The sequence below is a fragment of the Clarias gariepinus genome, chromosome 13 (genome assembly GCF_024256425.1).
Source record: "Clarias gariepinus isolate MV-2021 ecotype Netherlands chromosome 13, CGAR_prim_01v2, whole genome shotgun sequence".
Classification (NCBI taxonomy): domain Eukaryota; kingdom Metazoa; phylum Chordata; class Actinopteri; order Siluriformes; family Clariidae; genus Clarias; species Clarias gariepinus.
In genome coordinates this window covers 4,430,024-4,446,340 of record NC_071112.1, presented here as the reverse complement: position 1 = coordinate 4,446,340, position 16,317 = coordinate 4,430,024, and the positions used below count along the sequence as shown (strand labels likewise).

At 37.0% G+C, this 16,317-nt stretch overlaps 1 protein-coding gene across 1 annotated transcript in view; it reads left to right on the top strand.

Annotated features, from left to right (window-relative positions):
* Nucleotides 1-2,083: 2,083 nt before the first annotated feature.
* Nucleotides 2,084-16,317, top strand: part of atp6v1ba (ATPase, H+ transporting, lysosomal, V1 subunit B, member a) — a 37,568-nt gene continuing 23,334 nt past the window's right edge. Inside the window, exon 1 of the mRNA XM_053509628.1 lies at nucleotides 2,084-2,304. Coding sequence (XP_053365603.1) covers nucleotides 2,196-2,304 — 109 coding nt within the window. The 5' untranslated portion in view covers nucleotides 2,084-2,195. The remainder of the gene's footprint in view (nucleotides 2,305-16,317) is intronic.

Below are 16,317 nucleotides of genomic sequence, written 5' to 3'. Positions count from 1 at the left end.
TACAGTTTGCACAAAAGTACTCGTCCCCCGGATGACTTAATTACAAATGCAAATAAAAAAAAGACATATATCACCATGTGAATCACACTTCTCATACTTCTTGTCATGTCTCGTTTTTAAGGACCGAGAACCTCAACCAAATTTACCGGCTTGAATCGGCAGCCATGTAAAACATCCAAAAACTGCGCAGCAGCAAATTGGTTTGAAGTGTTAACTGTCTGCGTGGTGAAATGTGCTCATATGCTGGATCATGGACTAGATGAGCTCTTGAGCTCGAAGCTTATGGGACCCAAAGCGGACGGGGCAGAAACGTCACCTCGTTGAGATCTTTTTGTTGCACTTTGGTTCGCATTTTCGCCAAAGCACTTTGGAGTAGTGTGAAAAACGTGTGCTCTTCATGTGGAAGTGAGAGAGGGACAGGATGATAGAGAATCGCCAAAAAAGCAGTAGCCTGAGAGAAGGGTCTGCTGGTGTAAACGAACTAGCAAGCCTATACCGTCTGCGTTTAAAAGATAACAATTCATTTTTGCTAGCAAGATCAGATTATTTGTTTTCTGAATTTACGGAAGAATTAAGACTGATAAGTCTGATTTCTGTTTAAACCCTGGGGGGGCGGGGGGAGGGGGGGGTATATCTTTCACTTGCATGTTAAAAGTTGCACTGAGAACATACAGATGGATAAATTAAAAACTGTGTCTGTCCCTTTTTCAGGCTGCAAAGCAACAAAATGTGAATATTTCAAACGGGTGAGAGGTAATTCTTTTCTATATTCGCTCTATTACTTATATTGCCGCTGGATCTTTGGCCAGAAGTGCTGTTGTGGGAAATAAATCATGTTCTTAACCAAGAATTTGAGAGCACTACACCATAACAGATTGTACCTGGGTAATATTATGACCATTGCTTATGAGATCCACTCTTTTACATTAGGCATTAAGAAAGTTTTAACATTATAGCACATACTGTTTTTGGGGAGGAAAGCGTTTTTATTATACATATGCTAATTATTTATATTTATGTACATTTATAGCCATAGTTCATACTGGCACATAGTTAGATTAAAGACTGACATATTTTTCCTCAACAACTCCAAAAAGCCATAGTACGAGAGGGTTCCTCTTAACAGATCTTCAAATAGGATGAAGAAGTGTTTTTTTTTTATTATTATTTTTTACATAAAATAAACTATACTGTATTTCTATTAATGGTTAGAAAGGGGATTTTGAAGATTCCCAGCTATTTCTCGCTGGGACAGTCCACTCTGAGATTGGCCAATAAATCAACATCTTTAAAAATCAGAAATTTCTTTGGAAATTTCATTTAGATAGATAGATGGATGGATGGATGGATGGATAGATAGATAGATAGATAGATAGATAGATAGATAGATAGATAGATAGATAGATAGATAGATAGATCTTTATTCAACCTGAGGGGAAAGTGCATTACTGCTAGCATTAAAAACAATTAAAAATAATTATTTTTTTAATTAATTAAAATTGTATAGTGTTACACATTAACATGAAATAAATAATAATTGCAGAAATCACAGTACCCCAGCCACTGGATGCAGTCCTGGTCCTTATCCCAGATAAAATGAGAGGGGTGCATCAGGAAGGGCATCCAGCGTACAAAAAAAAAAAAAAAAAACTGTACTAAGTTGTGTACTGATCAGATGATCCGCTGTGGCAACTTCTCCATGGAAGCAGCTGAAAGGCAAACAACAACAACAGAATCATAGATGACATGTATATATATATATATATATATATATATATATATATATATATATATACAAACTCAGACAAAACTCAAATAAAAAATCCAAATTGTACAGCATAAAATAAATAAGCATATGTGTCTATTCCAATCTGAAATGAAGGAAACAAAAAAAAACTGTCATAATAAAGGCCAGACATTTTTGTTTATTCATTTCATCATCAAACTATGATTGTTTATCATGTGCAGTACTTTTTGCATGCCCGTGCAGAGAACGTGCCTACTGTATGTTGTGTCCTTTCAAGAGCGCGCACGCCGGCCCTGCGTCATGACGTAAAGCGTTGCACGGCACGTGAGCGCTCCCCTTCCGCAGGGTCATATGACTTAGTGGCATTAAGTCGCCTGGGAGAAGTGAAGTGTTCGCCGCTTGTTTTTGTCGTCAGGTCGGGTGTTTTATTTTTTATTTAACCTTAAGAATGGCAACGTTAGTCGCGAATCGTCCGGTGGACCTGAACGGGCCGGAAGCTGCAGCCAGACAGCACGCACAAGCCGTGACAAGAAACTACATCTCACAGCCCCGGCTGAGTGAGTAACTTAGATTACAGTGTGCTTTAATTCTAACCTGAAGCGACTCCTGTTAAATGAAAATGAGGGAACATGGAGGCGTGACGCTTTATTGTGCAGTACGGCTTGTGTTTGTTTCACTCCTTCGACTGTTTTGGTGGAAATTGTGTACAGCTAGGTGACTGACTAGCATGCTAACCGAGCTATCAGGTTAAGCCTAACTGTCACTGTTCTTAACCTGCGCGAGACTTTAACCGCCACTCACACCGTGGCTTCGCTAACAAAAATGTCTGAGTACAAAAAGTATAAATATTTTGCCTTTGGATCCTGATTACAGCCCACAGTGAATGTCCTTTACATAAGCTAAACAAGCTAGCAGTGTAAAGGAAAATTGATCTGTTTTGGTCGTATTCCAAATTCAGCATTAAGTGCACTATGTAGTGTACGACATGTTTGATTTCGTTCGCTTTGTAGTGCACTAATACACGGAGTCAGAATGTGTTTGTACTTTAGCCTGACTGAATGTTCATTCATTAAATGCATCTGACATACTACGTTACTGTAAACTATATAAAGGCAACTTTTATTTTGAACAAGTTTAATTAAACAATGTTATTCATCCAAAGTCCTGTTATAAAATTTATATAATAAAACATAAACGTGTGGTATCTCAAATACTCTTCTAAGGCAGCTAAACAGATGGACGGATGGTGGTGGTGATGATCTCCATCATGTGATATAATCACGTGACTGAGTCATCAGGGGCATGATTATGGTATGTGCTGAAAGCAAAGCCTTTGGCCAGATCCCATATACGGTAGTGTGTATGTTAACAGTAGTTAAATCTAAACGACGCATTTAACAATGAATAATGCATTACCAGTCAATCTGGCACCATTCTAGTTGTTATTCTAGGTGGGTTAGATGTTTACTACTTCACATGTAATAAGTCATAAAAAAAACTATATATGATTATATATCTATTTTTTATTTGACAGACGATGAATATTAAATAGAATGGTTAATATAACATATTTTGAATGTAATTTTCTAATGAAGTTTTTCTTCTAGTAATTAGTATGACTGCTTTTTTTTTGGCCATTGTAAACCCTGTGGGAGAAGCTTAATAAGGATGGTTAAGACTCATAAAATGTCAAAACCCCCAATAATAGAGACTGTATTAAAATTTATTTATTTATTTTGCAATCAAATTATAGGGATTTTTATGAACTTCTGTGCACATGTCCTTTTTTGCTTCAGTGTACTTTCATTCTAAATAAAACGTTACAGATTCCCCTGTATCTGGAACACATACACACACACACATTTTGTCTTTTTCCCTTTGACATTATCCTGCTAATTTCAAGTCATGTCACTCCTGTTTGGTCGATTCTTCTCCTTCCCCAGATGCCTCACGTCACAGAGGGATGTGAAAGTCCAGACTGCACTGATAGTAGATTTTACGATCTCAGCTGAACCTCGTGGTAGTAAACTGTGTAACACCATCAGCTATATGATTGATTGACACCAAGTTTACACAGAAGATGCACACAGAAGATGCACTGCCAGTATGTTGTATTTAATAGGCTTTAAATTTAGGGACAACAGAAATCAGTTTAAGGATTAAGTACTGTTGTAATCACTATGATCTTGCACTCGTTTCTTCCAGTACTAGTTGGTGCAAACCCATCAGCCCCTGTCTACAGTGGTGTTATAATTGCATTATGAGGAACCAGATCCAGTAGTGTTGTGCAAATATATTGCAAAATCCTGGATTTTTTTCATGTGGTGAAAGATTTTAAAGAATGTTCTTTCTGACTTTTACATCCTCAAAATGAGACCTGGCAAACAGTTTTTTATATTATATTTTTGTGCTAAACTTTTTAGAAGAACTTGTATTTAATTAACTTAAAGGTTCAATAGTTAGTGGATTTTTTTTCCCTTTGACTTTATAACAAATTGCTCATAACCACTTTCAAGTTACTTAGACATTTATGTGTTGCATTCATAGTGCCTTGTTAAATGCTAATTTGGTCTTTTTAGTCACGTTTTGGCATTATGAAATGTCGGAGAAAAAGGAATGTGGACTCCACAAAAGTGTCTTTTCCTAAAGTCTGTAAAGTTTTTTAAAGTTACAATTACTGAGCTGAGTGGTTATTGGTACTGTATCCCTATTCCTCCAGACCTTTTAATGATTTTATTTATTTATTTATTTATTTATAATGCCCAAAAAACATTGGTACCCTTCAATTATATATGCACATACATGTGTCACTATAATTATTATTATTTTTTGCTTAAAGAAAGAACATAAGTACAGTACCTTCATCTTTTGATCAGCGGCGGATAAAAATAGCCTCTGTCCATGCTATCCAAAAAATATTAAATCATGCCTCATATTGCACTTTAACTTAATAACTAAGTAATGAATATTTAATTTTAGGAATTGTTTTAAAAATTAGACTTGAATTTTGAATGTTTTTCAATTAAGATGAGCAAAAGTTTATTGCTTCAATAATTCTATTAGTAATAAATGTCTATCTCATCTTCCATGGAATACATCTTCCATACCGCTTATTTCTCCCTCTGGCCTGCTTAGTGAACTTCAGCTCGGCATGAAACAGATTAAAGTAAATCCTAGCAGCAAGGTAGCCTACGGTCGATTAAAAACTAGCATTAGTTACGAGCTAGCTCTAGCATTAGTTATGAGCTAGGTAATAATGTTGAGAATTACTCTCTTGAATCATAAATGAATATGTTCAGTGTTACAGACTAAACCGAGAGCTGTATCTGTGTAGTAACTGATCTAAACTAAGACTAATATGAGCTAATATAAAAGTAAAAATTTAAGGAGACTTAACATCGTTCATGGTGTGAGCAGTTGTGTTGATTTGATATCAATGTGTAACTGAGGAAGCAACTGAAAGGTTTAGCCCTAGTTGACAAGTTTACAATCACTAGACACTGTAGCACTGCCTTGATTGCAAAAGGAAATCTCTGAAATAACCTAAATTGCTAATTGCATCGTCTGCCTTATTAATTTAAACCTAAAACATGCTTTCTCTCAAACGACAAGGTAGTGTGTAGTTTTATTTATTTTACTTTTTCCCCTTTTTTTTCAGGACCAAAAAAAAAAAAAAAGCTTGGGCTAAAAGCCTCTTAGCAAACCGTGAAAGAAATGACTTAATGGAAGATCTGAGTCCGAAAGCCAAAGCAGAAAGCGAGAAAGAAGCCACATAGAGACAACAGCCCATACCCGCTCAAGATGCCACCCCACTCCCTCCTCCCCAAAAGAAGGACTGAAATAGGCGCTCTAATGTAGGCACGCTAGCTAGCAGCTCCATTTTCTTCATCATCAGTGAGCAAAGGCTGAGTGCGCACTGATAGCAGCCTTTGATTGAAGTCGATGATGAATGATAGGCATGCAAACATGTCATGTGAGGCTGAGAAACCAGGACCATCGTCACCAAACATGGGTATTTTGGGCAAAATACACTTTTTCAGTCATGTTTGGAACAGAAATTGTCCATAGAGATAAAATAATCACACTAGTATAGCCTAAAACATTTGCTAATGATCATCTTTAACTGTTCTATTTTCTGCTAGATCAGAAATGTGCGGGTGTATAATATCATGTCCTGATTGACAGCAGCGTCTCCCTGGCAAAAAAATAAAAAATAAAAATACTCGTTACCAAAACTAATACTAGTAAATTGTGTACAGTAAAAATGTCGCAGCACTTTGGACACATTTCTTGTTTGCATTGTTTTCTAGTGTTTTGATGCATTTTATATGCATCTCTCAGCATGTAGGATTACCGTATGTGTATACAGATATAAACGTGAAATAAGACTGTTCTGCCCTAACAGAATAACCTGCATTAAGCCTTGAGTCAGAATAACCTTTATTTTTTTCTCCTTCCGCTTAACCCTAATAATCTGGTCCCTGCTGGAGTATGGTTTTGCTATGCATGCAGTATGTAGTTTAGTTTTCAGTCTCTTAGCCATCTCGAAACCTTTTTTACACTTTTGACATTCCTGAAATTGATTCGCATAGCATGAACCCTTTTGCGAATAGTTGCAAGTACAGCAGTGCGAGCCCAGGAGGAAATTGCACAACAGATCCCTGAATCTAGTTTATCTTTGATTTGTTTGTGTGAAAGGACGAGTGGACAAAAAAAAAACTCTTAAATATTTCCTTGACTTTTTTTATTTTCCTTGTTTCTGTTCAAAATCTGTAAAACACTGAGGTTTGGAGACGAGATCTGCTTCAACAGAGAGTGACTCAAATCATGTGGTGTGAAAGGGTCATCAATTTCAAATTTAAACATGAAAGTGGCGTGGCTTAATTAGGAAGAGGTTTTTTTTTTTTCCCCCAGGTTGTTGGTCATCATTTTGGAGATTTTTTAAAACCGTGTAGTGTAAGTCATAACGCAATGCTTGTATCTGTGTTTGGATTCAAACCTGAAATGAGGGAGGGCTAAATGAGAAGTCTATTTATTTATTTGTTTATTTATTCATTCATTTAAAGTTATGTATGAACCATGGCACAAGAAACATTGGACATTGGAAATGTCAGCATGGTTTGTGAATTCTGTGACCTGACAGCTCGTTAACCCTAGTTACATCATTCTAGTTCATAACTAGACTCAACTACTAATGTGCATAGGACCCCAGATCCTGCACTGTATTATTACTATTATAATAATAATAATAATAATAATAATTTTTTACTCTGCCTGTGATATTTGTAAATCATTTAGATCTAAAAACAAACTAGAAGCGTAAGCACAGTGTTACAGTCTGTGGATTATTCGTTGGTGGTTTTTAGACTTTGTAGATCGTTCCTTTCTCTTCTTAATGAGTCCTAGAGTCCAAAAATACGCTGAAATCCTTTTCCAGTGTTAACGTGTGATCACTGAGATGCTTGTAAAAACCTCATAGAGTGGTGGACCAAATCGGCATAAAAAGGGTGACCTTCAGCCCTGCGTGCTAAATTACCAAATAATATTCTCGGGTCATACCTTCTGTAGGGTTGTAGTCCTAAAACAGGAATATCAATGTTCCTGTTAACAGGTGAGAAATTATAGCAGTGTTTAACAGTTTTTAGCAGTTCAAGAGGTGCAGGCTTCGTAGGTATTTTTTAGCAGTTGAGTTGTCATGTTAGTGAAGGTTTGGCATGAGTTTGCAGAGTCATAGGTGGTCACTTTGATGAAAGTGATTCCGTTGTAATCACCATTATATCGTAAGTACCTCCGAATATTTCGTAGCTAATTCGTAGTTGAGTGAGGCATGTTAAAATTGGGACAATTCCCCGCATTTTTACGAACATATTGGGAATGTAGTAATGTCCTGATTTCAGGACCTCGATCAGTGTATTATGTCCTTGTCCTAATGTTTCTCAATCTTAATTTTATAATTAAATTTCACATGTCGAGCCTTTTGGTGGTGTGATGAGATGAGCTGATCTGTTCTCTCACTTATGCCAAGTCAGATGTCTTCCACTATGAAAAGAGACAAACAAATAAAGTGAACACAATACTCATCTGTCTTTTGATAGCTAAAGCCATTTTTTTTATCTTAATCATGTCATTTGCAACAAAGGCAATTAACCCAGACTGTCTCTGCTCTTTGTTTTAGCTTTGAATAGACTTCTAAATGAAATGAAAAGACATTCAGTACGGTAATGGTATTTCTGCGAAGAAACAATTACCCATAATGACACAGTTATAAACAAATCTTTCAGATGTCACAGCCCACTTTATTTTGCCCACAGTTTCCTGTTTCTAATCCTTTTGTCCGCTTGTAATTAATCAATTGTCACGACGGTGAAAGAGAAAGCCCCCGGTGGGCGTTTGACTTCGTCTTGCCATCAAAGAACATGAAATGAATTGAAAGAAGAGTATAGAATAGTTGACTTTCAAAAATAGTATCCGAGTCTCTAAATTATGTACCACTTAGGCTAAGGGGGGGGACACAAGCCCATTATCTTAAGCACAAAGCATTATGACACAAGGCTTTTTGCACATTCAAGGTTCTTGACTTGAAACATTTGTTTTTTCTTTTAGTTACCAAAGTTTTTATTAGTTGTTTTTAATAGTTGTTTTAATAATTTAAGTTCATACAGTAGTATAATATTTATAGTATCTCCATCAAGGCAGCTGGCTAATATGTAGATGTATGGGGTAATGTAAGTCCAGCCTCGACGAACACAGTGAAATGATATAATGGCAGTACAGTGCATGATACATGATTCATCATATGATGACAAGCAGCAGGTACAGTGAAGGGTGATGAAAGATTTTTCTAGGCATAATGCAGTTTGGCGCCATTATCAGTGACCTGTAGGGTCACATGATTAATAAATGGTGTTAGTATCAATATCGCAATGCAACTTTCTGTGCTGAATGTACAATACCAGTCAAAAACACTGATTTCGTGTTCTTTCCTTGGGATTTTTTTCTTTTCACACTGTAAAACAATGCTGAAGGCGTTTATCCAAAATATGCATTAATCAAGTGGTCCCCAATCCCCGGGCCGCGGGCCGGTACCGGTCCGTGGAGCAAACGGTACCGGGCCGCACAATAAATAATTAAATGTTTCTGTTTTCTGTATTATCGGAGTCTGAATGATATTTTATTGTTGAAGATACTTTTATTTTGACAAATGACCAGATTTTCTCGGTTACGTCTTGCGCGCCGTTACGAGAGCCGCTGCAAAGATTTCTCTTAGAAAAGAAGTTACTGTTGGCAGCACATTTCAGTGCTGCCAGTGGTCCCTCCAGCCCCTCCAATGAAATAATGACGCGTGTTATTTTATTGTTTTTAAAACCCCCAGTATTGTTCTACAATGTAGAAAATAAATCCACCCTTGTGGCCAAACTTTTAACTGTTACTGTATGGAGGATCGTTAAGATCATACACGTTCGAAGTTTAAAGTAGTAAAACTCGTACACATACTACTACGTCTTCTCCTTATTATTATTATTATTATTGATAATTATTACAACCCCAAACCCAAAAAAGTTGGAACAGTATAGAGATTAGCAATAAAACAAAAAGGACTCAGCTGTAAAGTCTCTTGACCTTCTAACTTTTTGAAAACCCTACAAGAAATGTTTGGAAGTCGATTTTTTTTTTTTTTTTTTTTTTTTTTTTTTTTTAGAATCAGGTGGCTACAACATCCTCCAAAAAAAGTTGGGACTGTTGACCAACGCGTAACATCACAATTTTTGTTAAAATCTTTACCTTTTTTTTAATAATATGGTCTATGTAGAGTCCGAATACCGAATATTCTGTTTTATGTTGCGCCAAATCCCACTGTCCCACTGTGGATTATTTTTGCTACTGTAGTAGGGCTATGTTCCAAATAACTTCCAGTTTAAGGTGTATGTAGCGCATGACCGCTAAGAACAGTCCTAGCAAGGTGTACCTAATGAAGTTACCACTGAGTTTCTGTGTGTATACTCTGTGAACATGGCAGTCTGTAATCCCTCTGTTATGTCCTCGATTTTAAAGTTGCACCTTAATTTGTAACAGAAGAACACTGATCTAAAAAAGTGTTTCATGTTTTACGAAATGGAAGTAAATTTTTATCGCACCACCTTTGAACAAATGCACCAGGGTTAAATAGGTACCCTGTAGGCCTTTTGTGCGCGCGCACGCACACACACACACACACACACACACACACACACACACGCACTCTGCAAGTCCTCTGATTACACACAGTCCAATCAGGGCCAGTGTGTGGGAACTTGTTACTCCGCAGGCGCTACCTGGAGGGTCCAGAGCGTTCCTCGTTGATGGAGTGTTATTATAAGTACAGCTCCTGTTATATAACTATATGCTGCTATGTGTAGTTGTAAGCGCTTTGCTTATAGTGACGGGTTGTTTAATGATTTTAATTTAAACAGAATTTTTATAACCACAGTCAGTGTGTAAGGACTATAACTGATAACCTTATTTAAATCTTCTTAAACAAGCAGTGTGTAATAGCTCCAAACACCCCCCCCCCCCACACACACACACACGCACGCACACAAATTTAACAGAAGTGAATTTACTTTTGTTAATTTAATAATCAATCGTACCAAAATGAATGAGATCCTTAAATCTACGTCTGTGGCTGTTAAACCAATAGACTTGTTTAATTGCTATTTTCCTAGCACAACAGTGTATTTTTGTTCTTGACACTCTGAGGGTCATGATGTTTTATCCTCGATTATATGTCTTCATACAAGAAATGATTAGTGCACGTCAAAGACTTCAGAGCGTCCTCATGAAAGACATGAAAATATTTCAATCTTTCGATAGTCTTGAAATTTTTTTATTTTGCAGCTCATTTTGTCCGATTCTTGCAGTTTGAAATCAAAGCCTCGAGCTCTCGAGCTGTCAGCTCCATAATTGGATTCTCTGTGTTAGCATTGAATCCGGTCTGAATACCATCGCGGTCTCCTGCGAGTTTCGATTCACAGCCTTTCACGCATCCGTCCTTTTGCTTGTCCACCGTTCCTCTTTTTTTTTTTTTTTTTTTTTATCGAGTCTCATTTCACGGTTTTTCACACATTATAATGTTGGCGGCTTCTAAATACGATTGAATCGCAGCACAATTACGTTTCTTAACAGAATAGCTGGTGCAATTATGAAACCCGGGAAAAAAATAATAATTGATTATTTTGGCAGAAACGTGTTAATGTGTGTTTAGTCGAAAGCCTGAAATGGACATTTTGTCGCTTTTGAAAAGGCCGTATTTGCATGCAGCGTTTCGAAGCCACGCGTTGGGCGACGTTCAGAAGAATAGCAGCCAGATTCACTTAACATCTTCAATGTTTGTCCTGTTCACATTTCCTTTAGTTGTCTCCCTGAAGCATGATGACTATTGCAGACATAATGTTTGCAAAGTAATTTACCATCTCTTTTTTTTCTTTTTCTCCTCCTTGCTTTGTAAAAAGTTGTTATACAAAATTTGGATATTGGAGTATTATGATAGTGGTGTCCTTGCAAATTTTTTTAAGCCGCATAAAAGGGCAAATATTTATCTCTTACTGCAAAATTTCAGATGAGCGTTTGTTTTCTTGTGTTTGTCGTAAGTTACTCTAAATCACAGAAGCCTAGATCCCAAAGATGGTGCAATTTCCCTAATCCCGCGTTTCACTTTATTTAATTTATTATGTATGCCATGTAATCATAAAGCCTCTGTTATTTTATTTTTTTCCCTTTCCTTTTTTCACATCATTCAATTTCACAAACAGATGGTCTCTGCATTCTTTAATGATGTTGAAAGTAGTATAATGAGCTTAAGATTGTAGTTCTGTTTTGTTCCACCATTTGGCAGATAAGAGACCGAATGTTTTCTGAGTCGCCCAACCCTTAGTTGAAGCACCCATCCTCAACACTGTGGGCTCGAGCTAAACTCGCAGCTTTTTTTTGCTTTTTTTTTTTTTTACCTAACCAATTTACTCTTGTGATGTCTTGTCTGATGTGATGTCTTTTTCTTTTTATGTTTACGTATATTAAACAGGTGTCGATTGTATAATCTGTGTTTTCCTGTTTGTTGATGGTTTCATAGACGTCCTTCTGATCCCAAACCCGAGCGCAATTAGCGTCCCTCTTTACACTGCGCCTTATAGAGAACCAGTGTGTTCATAAGGGGTAAAAAAAAACGAAACCTGAGAAGAGAAACATGAATGCAGCCAGACCCATCACTGTTACCACTCCTTTTGTGGTATTAATTCAGAGCATCAGGGGTGAGGATGCGCCCAAGACGTAGAGGAAAGGGGGGGAGAAAAAGCCCCAGCCGGTCCTCCCGCGCTCCTGTGCTCCTCTCTTTGAGAGCAGAATGTGTTGGAATGCTCTCTGCCTCTTTTTACTAGCCCCATTGAATGGAGTCCTTTTTTTTTTTTTTTTGTAGTATTTCACACCGAGGTATCTTTCGGGGCGTGAGGTCAGGCTAGCAAAACAGCTCCTAGGGCTGGATTAGCACCAATTAACGTCTTGGCGCACAATGGGGCCTGGCAGCCCCGGCTCTGACCCGCACAACTGTTCAGTGCCCAGCCCTCGGACCGCGCCACTCCAGCTCAAGTGTCCCACGAGGGGCGGGCAAAGTTTTTCAAGCCTAATGGGAAATGTTGCTACTTCACACCATGTGAATGTATAGCCATTTTTTTTGTGATCTTTATTTTGCGAGGCCCTCTTCACAAGGCTCTGAGCTCTCTCTCTCTCTCTCTCTCCATCAATGAAAGAGCGAAATAGGATTGGCTCAGATTACTAAGGTGTGAAGTTACGTGTTTAAATACAAAAAGATCCTTATTTATTAGTGTAATATCTATTTCATTTCTATAGAATTCATATCTAATACAAAAGAAATTGCACCTTTATGATCCGGTCTTCAGTTAGATACATATATAATACTCTATATGTTCGAGTCAATTTTCTGACTTTTCTGCTAAATACATTTTGTTTCCTTTTTAAAACGATTGAGATTATGAAGTTTCTCCATCCATTCTCATCCCATCTGAAGAGGATTCTTAACCTTGGTTTCACCGCCTTATTAGAAACTATAATGATCTCACACTACCAGTCTTCACAGCCTTCTTGTGTTGTAAGATTTCTACTAGCATTTTTTTCCCTTTCCCCATTATCAGTGTGTGTAGTGTTTGGAAAGGTGGATGTTTAAAAGGTTGATGCACAATTATATAGTGGCAATTTTCCTACATCGTAATTATGATCACATCTTGGTAAATAGCCATATGAATCTCTTTTGAAACATATGGACAATTTGTAGGGTAAGTGTAGCTATTAAGTCCATTTTATAAACACATCCATCGAAAGCATGCACTGCAATTTGTCAGGCGCTCGCTCAAAGCCAGGCAGAGAACTACATCTAAAAGAAAAAAAAAATTATAATAATAAAAGTCCCGTCTTGACAGTGGAAACATTGGAATGTCCTGAAAATGCATGTTTGTATGCATTTGTAAAGGGGCATTATGTGACGCCGGGGATAATTAGACCAGTGTTTTCTTTTAGACTCCTAATGATGATAATTACGAGGCTAATCTTTTATTTAAAGCAAAATGCGCACTGCGGAGGGTTGGATTCACTCAGACATGGCTTCCAGGAAGCGGATTTGTTTTTTCGTTTTCGTTTATTTTAGGTTGTGTATCCAGCATTCCAGAATTACCTGCTAAATGTACAGTAGATGTGTGTTTTAGGATTTTATCCTTGATCTGTTCTACTCTTTGAGTGGGTTTATTTCGTATTTTATAGTTTTATAAAGATTTCGCCCTTCAAGATAAATTTCCCGTTTAGTCCAACATTCAGATCGTTCCAGGTTCAGAAAGGTCTTCTAATCAAGATCATTTGTTCCTGAAATTAAAGGTGTAGATGACTGCTATATCCATCAATAGCTTCCCCCTCACCTGAAGAGGTGTGTGTTATACGTGTAAGCTTTAGAGGAAGGTCAGGTTAGAGCCTAAACACGATCATGAATCATCTTCCTCTTTATTTTGTTTTTCTTTCTAAAGCTGAGCGTCTGCTTCACAGCAGTAGCACAAATATAAAGAGGTTTCCCTTAGGTTGTGTGTTTGTGGTTTTTCTTTTCTTCATTTTTTTCTCCCCTCCTTACACGTATAAACAAGCACACAACCTTTCCAGACCCTGAGACGAAAATATGTTTAGGAAGGATTTTAATACACAGAGGTTGTGTAATCGTTTTGCTTTAAAATAAGTCAGGATCTGTTGAAGGGAAATACTTTGTGATTTGGTTTTTAAATGATGACATCATAGTGTTGTGTAGCTTTTTCCCAGGGTTTTATGACATCCTATGTGTTTATTCCTTTAAACACACCTCTAACTTTTATTTATTTTCGAAACATTATTATATCTTTCTATAAGGGTGCATAGTCACTGGCTGATGTCGGAGATCAACGTGTATAATATATATTTTTTTTTTACTTGGACATAAAGGCAAACACAGAATGATTGATAAAGTACAAAATGAATATATTGCTGGCATACATGATTAGTGCATGACTCGCAGCATTCACATGAAACCAGAAATAATGCTGTTGATTAATTTTAAGCAAGTCTGTAAAAATAATAATAATAATAAAAATGTCAGGTGATATCCATTTTTCAGACCATTGTCCTTTTGATGAAAAAATGTTCATAGGCTTTTGTCATGTTTTCTTTGGAAAAGGGTTTGCTGCATCTCTCTTTCAGCCATGTTTTTAACTCAAATATTATAATGAACTGTAGTCACATGACCAAACACGCTTTTCTGTGGAAAAAAAATTGCATATATTTTTAATGTATTTATTTTAGGATTTGTCATGTAGTACATATTGTTTTAAGGAAATAAATATTTTAATCATAGTTTCACCATTCAGTCTATAAAATTATATATTACTTTTTGCAAAACTGCAAGTCGAATAATTCCTTAACAGAGTTGACTAGGGCTGTAGTAATCGAGTATTCTACCAAAAATGTAACCGATTAATCGAGTAATCAAAGTAAAATATATGAGAAACAGATTAATTGGTTTTCTTTTTAGAAAATCTGCTTTTATTTTTAAATGCATACACCATTTTATCAAAATCATCATTATTCATAATACAAGGAATAGCTTTAAGTTGACGGAGATGTATTAAGTGCATTACAGTGCCATACATTCTTATTTTAAAGCCTTTTCTCAGATGCAAAAACTAAAAAAAAATGTATTTTAAATGACTTTAAGTATAAAAAAAAACCTAAGGCACACATTAAAATAAATTTTAATATAATTTTATGGCCCCCCTTTACTTTGCAGCCTGCAGCAGGACACTCCCCCAAATCAATACACAGCTAACTGTTTGCGTCTCCTGCCCGTTTTTGGGTGATGTAAGCGCTTCTTCTTCGTCGGTGTTTACTGGCGGCTTGCATTCGGAAGCGCGCCGTGTCACGCCAAACAAAATTGTGCAAAAACATAAAGCAAGCTTTTAAAAATTTATTAAAAGAAGCTTCGAGGCAGAAGATTTTGCTTCGATCATTTTTTGTAATTAAATTACTCGAGTTACTTAAAGGAATCGTTTCAGCCCTAGAGTTGACCACCTTGTGCTTTTCTCTCTCCTTTCTGGCCAAGGTTACTAATTGGGTGTAACGTGTGTGTGTGTGGTAGTGTGACTGTGTGCTGGCTGGTTATTCAGGCTAATTAGAGGCAGTAGGGCTGCTCCCTGTCGTGCGATGTATGCTTGTTTCCTCCAGCCTTTGATATCAGGATGCAGCCTGACGCCCCCAAACAAAGCCCAACACATTGATGCCTGTACACACACACACACACATTCATCACATCCAAAAACTGACATGTCAAATCTTAATGGTTGACCTAAAAAAAAGTCTCCCTCCACCCGACCATGCACACACACGTAGACTAATATTAGGGGAGAGACATGCAACACATTGGCTCCAGTGTCAGAGCCGGTAATGTTTTCGTAGAACGAGTGAAAAGGCAAAGTGAGGACCAAAACCACTTCTGCTCTTCAGCTATTGTCAGACCTCCTGCTGCTAATGATGGCCCACCCGGGATACACACCTGCCAAAACTGTGTGTGTGTGGTTTGCACGTCAATAGCGAGGTGTTTAGTTTTGTTTAAATTGTTTTGTGAACACTAACCGAGAGGTTCGAAACATCCGAAAACCCTGAATGCAAAACGAAATCAATTCACCACATGGTCAGACGAATTTGACTTCACGAACAAATAAAAAGTCTTCAATTTAATTGACCAGCTCAGTATGTCTTTAAAATATATGTTTACAATATCCTTGAATTTTCACAGTAAGTATAAATGTTAAACTTGGTAACAGTCTATTGAAAAGCTAAAGAAGGACAAAAAAAGATATTGATCACAGAAGAGAAAGTAAAAGAATTTTCCATTATAGCAGCGTTTAAACCGTTTTCTGCGGCTTAGCTACGAAGTAAGAGTGAAGTAAAGTGCGATGTGATTTAGTAGGCGATGAAGGATACCGAGACGCTTTAATGAAATGAGTGTGTAGAAAAAC